This window comes from Lupinus angustifolius, chromosome LG03, assembly GCF_001865875.1.
Source record: "Lupinus angustifolius cultivar Tanjil chromosome LG03, LupAngTanjil_v1.0, whole genome shotgun sequence".
Lineage (NCBI taxonomy): Eukaryota > Viridiplantae > Streptophyta > Magnoliopsida > Fabales > Fabaceae > Lupinus > Lupinus angustifolius.
The window spans coordinates 20,387,505-20,398,679 of record NC_032011.1 but is presented as its reverse complement, the minus strand read 5'-3'; the positions used below and the strand labels follow the sequence as shown (position 1 = coordinate 20,398,679).

Genomic DNA, 11,175 nt, shown 5'->3' with positions numbered 1-11,175 from the left:
TAAAAATTAGATATACTACATAATTATATATATAAATAATGATGGCATTTATGTTATTTTCAATACACTAGTATAACTGTGTATTTTCTTTCCTCTCACTTTCTTTCCATTTTTAATCATACCAAATAATAAAATTATCATATCATTTTCTACTAATTTTCTTTCTTTCAACTTTCTTTCCTTCCACTTTCATTCCTAAACCAAACATAACCCCTAATGCAATTGGCTGGTAAGTTAATAATCTAGTACAATGAAATCTCATGTAGATAGACTAACTCGACCAATTACAGAACAAGGAGTAAAAAAGGTAGTCTAGTACAGAAGGCTTTCATCTATTTTTATGATTTAAACTCATGACTTCTAGGTCATTAAGCAGAACTTTATCATTGCAGTGCGACTCACCCTCAAATTACAGAATAATGAAAACAGGGAAAACAAACAGCATATCTCTCATTGCTTTTGGTATAAATTTAATATCCTACCAAAGACTATAAATCTAACCATAAAAGGTAATTCCTGCAACTCCATCTTCCCAACCTGTAAAAGAACCTCTTGAAACATTTGCGCACGATGTAAAGAATGCTATCCTTCTATAAGTACAATGTAGAATCCAAACACTTGGAAGTTGAAAAAGAAACCTGCAGAATAGATGAACTAAGGTTATTAGATATGACAAACCATAATTATATTTTCAGATCAAAGGGATTAAAGAAAGGGAGTTAATAACATAACTGAAGGTTTCTAATTAGATCTTTATTTGAATGTTCAAGTGATTAAATTTTTTATGTCTAGCCATTTTAGAGAAAACTTAACTATGAATATGCCCATAAAATAAATCTGGCATGTAATGATTGATTTCTCTGGTAACAGAATCATGAACTATGAGAATCATCCAGGTCCAAAATAGAGTTTCATGATGATGATGATACAACCATTTAAAATAGAGATTTAAATGAAGATAACACCAATTGTCAGAGTATATTTTAGAAAATATATGGGTAACAATTGTTGCACACTGAAGGGGTCAAAGAATACCAACAAGTTGTTCGTCTAGTAATGTAAAGCTCAGCTAGATTCCTAGTATAATCAAAAGGTTAAGAGTTCGATTCCTGAAAGTGACATTTGTTAGGATGGGCAGCCACAAACTCTGAAAAAGATTAATTCCTTACCCAAAACAACGAGGATAACATTGGTAGTACAAAAAAAAGTGTGAAAGAATTGAAAGTTGGTAATGCAAGATCACATTAATAGTATACCATGTCACCACAATATTTAGTAGCTAATATCAGATTCTTAGTTCCATAAATTAATAATAAACTTCACTAAAGTAAAATTTTCTCATTTAGGATTCTTTTAACAGTCAATAGCACACCAAATATATCTACAGCTACAAATTTATTATTTGAATCGACATGATGCAAAGGAAGCCACTTATTAGGGAGTAAGTTGGAGTAACCCTTTGTAGAAAAAATGGTAGGATTGTGCTTAGGTGGTACGAACATGTGTGGAGGAGGCCTCGTAAGGAGAATAGATCAAATAAAAGTTAATATAATTTCGAGAGCGAAACCAAGAAAAACAATAGGAGAAATCATAAAGAAAGACTTAGAGATCAATGTTTTGTCAATGAACATGATTTATGATAGAACATTATGACATCATTCGATTCATATAGTAGACCTCACCTAGTGGGATAAATGTTTGGTTGTTGTTGTAATGGACATAACACAATAAATTATTATACAAACTATATATGTTCAAAAGAATAAAAGCAATCATTTTTGCAACTAATATTCATTTTGGCACATTTAAGAAGCAAAGACTTGAAGACATTAGGTGAATTTTATATTAATTCACTCCACAACTCAATCAATTGATTCAATTGAATATGTAGTTCTTTGGAATATTATTTATCTAAGATCCATGCCGAAGATTGACCTTGAACTATAAGTTCAATTAGTAGTTCTGATGGAAGTTACAGTATTTGTACCAGTGGCTGTTTTATTCTTCTGTTAACAGGTATGCCAAATAGCATTAAATTTTCTTGCAGTGTAATATTTAGCAGTCTAAAATCATTTATCAAATAACTATTAAGAAGGGTTTCGTGTATTGGTTTCCAAAATCATGAGAACTTCAAATTTATATTGAAATAATTACAGGAAATTTCATATGAAAACCACTCACATACATTATGTCTACCATTCTCTAGTGCTACCAAGTTAAGGACATAGCTGAGCATATTGTGTTTTTAAAATGGAGTTACAGAAGAAATTTCTATGAAAGGCTGCAATGAAAGGCAGATACCAGTTGTTGAAAAGTAATGGTGAGAAAAATTGTGTATTTGCTAGGCTGTAAAATTAGAGTACAACCCCTCTCCAGTATTGGACTCTCAACTCTCAAGTACCGGAATACAATGCAAAAAAGTTTTTTCTGAATTTCTAAATTTACTATATTAAAAATAATTTAAACTTAGGACCATTAGATATTTTTTTGTGAAACATGTGTCTAGTACTAGACTCTTCAATATTTGAGATGATCTGCCCCGGCAAAATCATATCTAATTCAGGGTGTAATTATAATCAATTAAGGAGTTAATCTAGCTAACTTATTGCCTAATCAGTAGAGTTGACCTTATGCTACAATTACCTTGATTCTCAATTCTAGAACTAGAAGATGCTTTTGCATGATACACTCATATATCCTCATTTTACAAAAATGGACATAACATAAACGAATTATGCAGATTATTAACTTTAACAATAATCAATCTAAGAAATAACATGAATGTTGCAAGTTTGTCTCTCAATTACCTCATGGTGAAAAAGCATTTCAGGCACCTAAGCAGCCCAATTGCGGGCTATGTTTTTGTTCAATTATTACTTGCAGACAAAGGTGCAATTCATGCAAGCTACAAGGCATGATAAATTTTAGATGCTCTCCTTCTAAGTAAGGCTTCCAAACGTAACGATAGAACTCCATTCCGCCATGTTTTAGCTTCATACATCTCATTCCATGACTGTCCTATTTCATCAAATTTTAATTCTAGACCAGTTAGTGAAAAGTGTTAGTATATATGAATATATATATCTTTCGGCTAAAATTTTCTAACTAAGAAGGACAACATACTATGTAAGGCAGTGTCATTCAAACAGTGGTTTTTCAACATTGCAGCAATATCTGTTGGAGATGCTCCAGCATGTTCAAACTTCTCGACCGCAACTTCCAGAGATTCATGCCATACTGGTAGTCCTAATTTGAATTCCAATATTGAGCGTTCGTATAGCACGGTACCCCAAAGGAGATTTATTTGAGACCTCATATCGGATGCCTGCGCATCGGTTTCTTCTGATGGCATATTTTTAAGTACCTCATCCAACTCCATCTTTTGCAAATGTAATCTAATATCATTTGAATCAGAGATTCCACTCGAGTGCTGCTGTTTTGATTCTTCCCATATCAGCATTCCTATCTCAATATTATTCTCGGCATTGTTGTAAAGCTGAAGAACCTCAGCGGAGGGCCATGTTGCTAAATCTACATTACTACTGAGGGCATAATACCAAGAATGTTTTGCTTGCTCAAACTGCTGCTCTCCGAGTGCTAAGAAGCCTTCATAAAAATCTGACTTAATTTTAAAAGCTGCTTCATATTTTTCACCAGCTTTTGCATATTCTTTTTGTGCACATTCATATGAACTTTTGATTTTTTCATGGATATGCTCTGTTGAAGAATCTTCTGACAAATACACTTTCTTTCTTGCCCTATACATATGCACATTACCCCAGTTGAACAAAGCTAGAGCTGTCATCTCCTGGAACTTACTTCCCGCGATGTCGAATAGGCTCTGTGCTTCTTCACTTGTAACTGTCTCCTCCATAGCCTCGGAATAGAAATCCATCCCAAGTTCATGAAAATCCAAGTATCTATCAGATTCAAACCCAACATGGTTCTTGAAAAGTTGTGCAAACTGAATTATCCAATCTTCGACGCAAGACGAGCTAATAATTTCCTTTGCTTTTATCATGCAAATATTCTCGGAACCAATCTCTTTATCATCCTTTGCGGTAAGTTTCCCAAAGAATGGATCCTGATCAGGATTAGCTTCAATTATGTGCAGCCGGATAGAACCATGTGATCCTGTTTCAACCCATCTTAATTCTTCATCACAAGTAATTGTGACCAAGTCACCTTCGAGGTCTCTGTATTTGACAAGAACTGCTCCAAGGTTTCGGAACCGGTCACAAATAACTTCCCTTAGCTGAAAGAGGCTGCAGTTGATTGGCAATTCAGCCCATCTTATATCCTCACCAAAAACAAGTTTAGCCATTTTCTTAGGTATAACTTCACTTTTAATGTTACAATTTTCCTTGACAACCTCCTTAACATCATCATTCTTATCAATTTTTTCCATGTCCTTCTTTGATTTGTTAGCTATCTTTGCTACAACATCGTCCTCCTTTTTCTGCTCTTGCAATTTCTCCTCGGCTAGTTTTTCTACAATTTTAATGGGAAAATTCACCTTTTCTTTGTTGCTCTTTTTCTTGTGTATCTTTTCTTTCACTACTATTTTCGTAGGCAAAGCATACAAAGGTTCAACATAATCTGGAGGCAACTCGATTTCTGCATCATTTACTATCAATCCTTTCTTTTCAAGTGCCCTTTTGACATTATCCGCGATCTCCAACGCTATGATGTTATGTGGATCCATCTTCAAAACAGTACTAACATCTCTCAGTGCTAACTCTAACCTATTCAAACCATCATAGCACCTTGCCCTCTTCAATAGAGCTTTACTGTACTTTGGTGTTACCTCAAGAGCCAAATTGCATTCATGAATTGCCCTCGGGAACTCGCTGAGTCCAATCTGCATGTAGCACGCGGCCATGTTACTCCGCAGATAGGACACATCTATATGATCATTTGGAAGCAATTTCAGGGCTTTCTCATATTTCACCAATGCTCCTTCAAGATCCCGCTTTTGGAACAGCTTGTTCCCCTCATCCTTCAACTCTTGAGACATTGATATAAGTACCAAGGTATCATTGTCATTGTGATACGCTTTGGGGATTTTATCTCCAACTTTGCTTTGATCACTTTTTTGTCCTACCTTCTTTTTCTTCCCCATTTTCAACCCAACAATCCAACAACAGTAAAAAGGGCAGCCCAATACACGAGGTTGTTACTTAATGGGATCTGAGGAGAATAGATGAATACAGTCTTATCCTGCAACCGGAGAGGTTGTTTCCAGGATAATCACTCTCCCTACTACACAATATAACCAATCTAAAGCAATTTAGAAGGGAAGAGCTTCAGATAAGCTTATCAACTTAACATAATATTCAAAAGCCAAGGAAATGATGGAAAATACACACAACAATGAAAGGATACAAAAACAACATGACCAAATGACCAACTCTAACAGTGGCAGCTATAAAGAAACAAGCTCAAAACCCCAAAAGGCATATACTACTGAATAATCAACTGAATTGTCCTTATCATAATGGATAGAATTCAAGGAATCTGAACACATTCAACACAAAAAAAACAACCTTGTCTCCAAATCAGGATTTGTTTCAGCTAATACAAATCCCAACTCAGAGAAGGGACAAGGACAACCCAACACATATTTGAAGGTTGAGAAAATTTCTCTCTGGTCTAATGAAATAAAATTTGGGAAAAGAACAAAACCCAGAATTTGGAATGGAATAAAAACTTATATGGATAGCAAATTCTGGTGAAAAGCTTTAAACTTTGGCAGGAAAAAACCAGACACCATGACAGAAAGAAGAAGGTTTGGAACGTGGGATATAGAAAAAAGACAAGCCATGTTGTTTTATTGGTCCTTTTGTAATGTGTTAGACTTTCATTTCACATCATTCACGTAAACGCCACAAGAGCAAGGGAGAAAAATCGAAGTTTTAGATAATGTAAAAAAATTGTTATCTGAACTGAGAATCTACCATGCAAAACATGGTTGGGGTTTTCACCTTGCTCTTTTCTTTTCCTTTCTTTAAATTTCTATATAGAAACATAATTAAAATTAAATAATAATGATAATAATGCTCACACCCTATGGTTTCTAAGTTCTGAGTTCTAACTATATGGTGGGGAAATGTGGTATTTCATTTTGTCCAAGATGCCAAATAGTACCATTCGTCTATAGGTATTGCTCGGAAAATTCACCAATGTAGTGCACTTTGATCGAAAATTTATGGTTTTAGTGTACTTTTTTGAAAAATTACAATACTAGTGTAATTTTTCTGAAATCGGCAATGATATTGCCGATTTCTATAATTTTTTTCTCTTACTCCCCCAAAAATCAGCAATAGGGGGAGTTTTATTAAAATATATTATTTTTTTTACATTCTCCCACCTAAATCGTCAATTAAGGGAGATTTATGTATAATATTTTTTTTTTGCTCCTCCCCCTAAATGGGCAATGAGGGAGGAGTTTTTGTTTTTTTTTTTTTATTTTTTTTTCCTATCCCCTAAATTGACAATGAGAGAGTTTTTTTTTAATCTGTGGGAGTTGTATTATTAGTTTTAGGGTTTATTTTTTCAAACACTAACCCTAACAACACACAACCTAATAATTTTTATCAACCCTAACAACAGAACACGATAATGAAATATTTTTACAACACTAATATTGTCAATTAAAATTTTTCAGAACACTAATATTTCATTATGAACACTAATATTAGTATTTATCACCAAATAATAAATAATATTTTGTTTTAATTTTATTTTACAAAAATAGTACATTAAATCTATATGTCTAGATGTAAGTAGGCGAGATAGGATTGAGGACACAAATTTTGAGACATATAATCTCCATCCTAAATACATACTAACTAATATATTGATTATATATAAATCTATACACTTGAAATATATCTGAAATTCATGTGAAATGGATCTATCATATCAATGACATCTTATGTTTAAAAGAAGGCCCATGTAATGTCTAGTTATTTGCAGCATTTACACGGATAGATTGTTCATCCATATATCATTTACACTAATGGATAATCCATGTATTTGGGTGTGAGTAATAATTTCTTTAATGTTGATAGAATTTTATCCTTAAAAGAAAATAAGTAAAGAGTAATATCGGCAAATTCACCAATATGGTGCACTTTGACTGAAAATTTACGGTTTTAGTGCACATTTTTTAAAAATTACCATAGTAGTGTAATTTTTCTGAAATCGGCAATGGTATTGCCAATTTCTATAAAAAAAATTCTCTCACTCCCCCCAAAATCGGCACTAGGACGAGTTTTATTAAAATATATTTTTTTTTACATTCTCCCCTTAAATCGTCAATAGGTGGGAGATTTATATATAATATATATAATTTTTGCTCCTCCCCCTAAATCGGTAATGGGGGAGGAGTTTTTTTTTTCATTTTTTTTCTCCTATCCCCTAAATTGGCAATGAGGGAGTTTTTGATATTTTTTTTAATTTGCAATATTAGTGTTGCAAAAATATTTCATTATCGTGTTCTGTTGTTAGGGTTAGGGTTGATAAAAATTATTATGTTGTGTGTTGTTAGGGTTAGTGTTTGAAAAAATAAACCCTAAAACTAATAATACAACTCCCACAAATTAAAAAAAATATCAAAAACTCCCTCATTGCCTATTTAGGGGATATGAGAAAGAAAAAAAAACTCCTCCCCCATTGTTGATTTAGGGGGAGGAGCAAAAAAAAAAGATATTATATATAAATCTCCCACCTATTGACGATTTAGGGAGGAGAATGTAAAAAAAAATATTTTAATAAAACTCCCCCTAGTGCCGATTTTGGGGGGAGTGAGAGAAAAAAATTATAGAAATCGGCAATACCCTTGCCGATTTCAGAAAAATTACACTAGTATTGTAATTTTTCAAAAATGTGCACTAAAACCGTAAATTTTCGGTCAAAGTACACCATACTGGTGAATTTGCCGATATTGCTCTTTACTTATTTTTTTTTAAGGATAAAATTCTATCAACATTAAAGAAATTATTACTCACACCCAAATACATGGATTATCCATTAGTGTAAATGATATATGGATGAACAATCAATTCGTGTAAATGTTGCAAATAACTAGACATTACAAGGGCCTTCTTTTAAACTTAAGATGTCATTGATATGGTAGATGCATTTCACATGAATTTCAAATATATTTTAGGTATATAAATTTATATATAGTCAATATATTAGTTACTATGTATTTGGGATGGAGATTATATGTCTCAAAATTTGTGTCATCAATCCTATCTCGCTTACTTACATCCAGACATATGGATTTAATGTACTATTTTTGTAAAACAAAATATTATTTATTATTTGGTGATAAATACTGATTGATCTCTAACAAAGAGACATGAAGTTTAAGGGACAAAGGATCTTGTTCTATTCATTTGTATTACTTTTTACTTTTTTTGAAGAGTCAATAATCATTAAATATTAATAGTAAATAATATAGTGACAATGTATAAAACTCATACATACATTTAGTTTTTTCTCTTTCATAAATTGCATCATTGTACTTTTCCTCTCTAATTAAACTATTTATGATATTGTTTTCATTCTTCCAACCTATGTTATGATTATTTTAAGACAAAAATATATGGCCATGATATCATCACGTGACATTCATTCCCCCATTTATGTGAAAAGAAAATGCTTAGATAATTAAAAGTATTTTTTATGGTAATTGATTTAAGTGAGGTTATTTCTAAAGTAAATAATATTATATCTAGAATCTGACAAATGGACTCGTAGTTGTAACTATGTTTTAGCTGGTTCTGGTAATATTTACCACTATTATCTTGTGATCCGAAAAATTAAAAGGATTTTTAAATGATTGGTCAAATGATAAATTAAAAGTGTTAGTTAACATAGATGATTACATATTTACATGCTTATATGAATTATTTATTGTATGATAACATTTTCTTTAAGATGTGTATAATAACTTAATAGGGTTGTTCCTAATATTATAATGATATTGATATTACAATGACATATGTGGAAGGAATAACTAAGTTAAATGATTGGTGAATAAAATGAATGGTAAATAATGTACTGAAAATGTATAAAATATTTACATTGTCAATATATAAATTTTTTTCAATAATTAATTAAATAAAATAATTTTTAAATCTACCAGTAATATGATAAGGAAGGTATAATTACACTAATTAACTAAGATGACAAAAAAAATATGGTTCTCATTAAACAATTAATGGAAAACTGGGTTTGTATATAATCTATGCTATTAATAAAGCCAAAACAAGTAATAACTACCATGCATGGTATAATTTTTAAATTCCATTTTTATCATTTTTAACATCTCTCCTTAATAAATGGAAACTTCCACATTTTGCTTTCATTTTTATCAATACATTATTACTCATCCACACATTCTTTTTTATCTTATCTCTTTCTCAACCCAAATATAAAACAATAGCACATGAAAAAATATATCCAACAACTCAATAATGATTATTAGATGCATGAGAAATTTATAAAAGTTTTGTATATATCATATCAATTATTACATCTTATATTCCTAAATTTACATTTTTTATTGAACTTATATGTTTTATTTTTTATACTTATAACTTATATCAAAAAATAAGAATACGGGTCGATCGACATGGAGTGCCGGTCGACACGCTAGTTAATAATAAAAAAATCTTATTCATTAGTTACAGAAAATTTAGGGAAAAGTCCTAGAAGATAGTAAAATATTTACAAGAGGAGGAAAAGAAAAAAAAAGATGAAATTATTCTATATATCAAATAAACATTATTTGTTTTAGAGCTTGTCTCAATTTTCTGTTCCAATTAATTAAAAATTATTATATAAATAAAAATATTAAATACAAAAATTACATTTTTATACGATTGATTAAAATCTTATTAATTTTAAGGATAAGTTTTGAGACAGGTGATTTCTATTTTGCCATCTCCATCATGTGAGGTAACACTACAAACCCATTAAATATCAAACTCCCAAAAAAGATATCCACAATTAATTGGTGAGGTTGATTTACGTATAATATGATGTCATTACTTTACTAACCTCTATGAAGCCATATCTAATGGGATACACATGGTTCAATTCTTGCTTTAATCTTTTTACTGTGCCTTTTATATGATTAACTTCAAAAAATCAACGACAATGGTAGCTGAGCGTTGATGTTGCACACACAGTTATATATATAACATGAAAGCCATGATCACACGTTGCAACTAACTTCATGGGATGGGGATGTCCCCGATAATGTCCTATTTGGTGTACCAAGTCAATCACAAAATTTTATTCATTTAAAAAGAAAAATTACAAAAACAAAAATTAATATTTTAATAATATTTTGTGAAGTTTGATTGGTCCGGGACAGGAGAACAGGAAAATTATAGAACATGTGATCCTTATCCGACTTCATGAGTGTCCATGTTGCACTGCACGTACAGATTTTACACTATATATTAATTACTATATGTCAAAGTATATCTTTTTGTTTGACTATCATCTGTATATATCTATATATAAATTGTTTTTAAGGCCGAGAGCTACAACTTTTTCTTTGTGCAGCATGATTATTGTTATGCAAGTAATTGCCTATCATCATAGATTATATGTTATGTATATAACCATGGATTATGTCAGTAGGATGTTAACATTCATATCTTAAGCTTTATGTATTATATATATTAATCATTAGATTTCACGGACTTATTCCTCGAAATGTGATAAAACATTTCTGTTGTGCAATGACTCATATCTCTAGATAACAACAATACAAGTTATGGGCTTGGGCTGATGTAAAAGGGTTGGGGTAGAGGGCTATATATATTGATGTTATGTAAACCTAATGTAACAAGGAGAAGAATAGTAAAACATTAATCTTTATTCTCTAATAATATATAGTGGTAGCCGCTCAACGCTCCCGGGGACGTAGGCACAATTGGCCGAACCTCGTTACCAAATCTCTTGTGTTACTCTCTTGTTTATATACTCTTTACTATTTGATTGTTCGCTTGTTCCCAACAATTGGTATCAGATGGCTCTTAACCCAGGTGCCAAATTCGAGGTGGGGAAGTTCGATGGAACTGGTAATTTTGGATTGTGGCAAAGGAGGGTTAAGGATGTGTTGGCTCAACAAGGTCTATCAAAGGCGCT

General features: G+C 31.6%; 1 protein-coding gene across 1 annotated transcript; it reads right to left on the bottom strand.

The window, feature by feature from the left end:
- LOC109343597 (HSP-interacting protein-like) lies at positions 545-5,220 on the bottom strand. Its single transcript, XM_019581973.1, has 3 exons — positions 3,124-5,220; positions 2,808-3,039; positions 545-638 (listed from the first exon to the last, which is right to left on the bottom strand). The coding sequence occupies exons 1-2, from the start codon at positions 5,120-5,122 to the stop codon at positions 2,906-2,908; spliced, it is 2,133 nt and encodes a 710-aa protein (XP_019437518.1). The 5' UTR covers positions 5,123-5,220; the 3' UTR covers positions 545-638; positions 2,808-2,905.

Coding starts and splice junctions, on each gene's coding strand:
- LOC109343597 (XM_019581973.1), bottom strand. CDS start 5,122: ATGGGGAAGAAAAAGAAGGTAGGACAAAAAAGTGATCAAAGCAAAGTT. Junction 3,040..3,123: donor GAATGACACTGCCTTACATA/GTATGTTGTCCT, acceptor TAACTGGTCTAG/AATTAAAATTTGATGAAATA.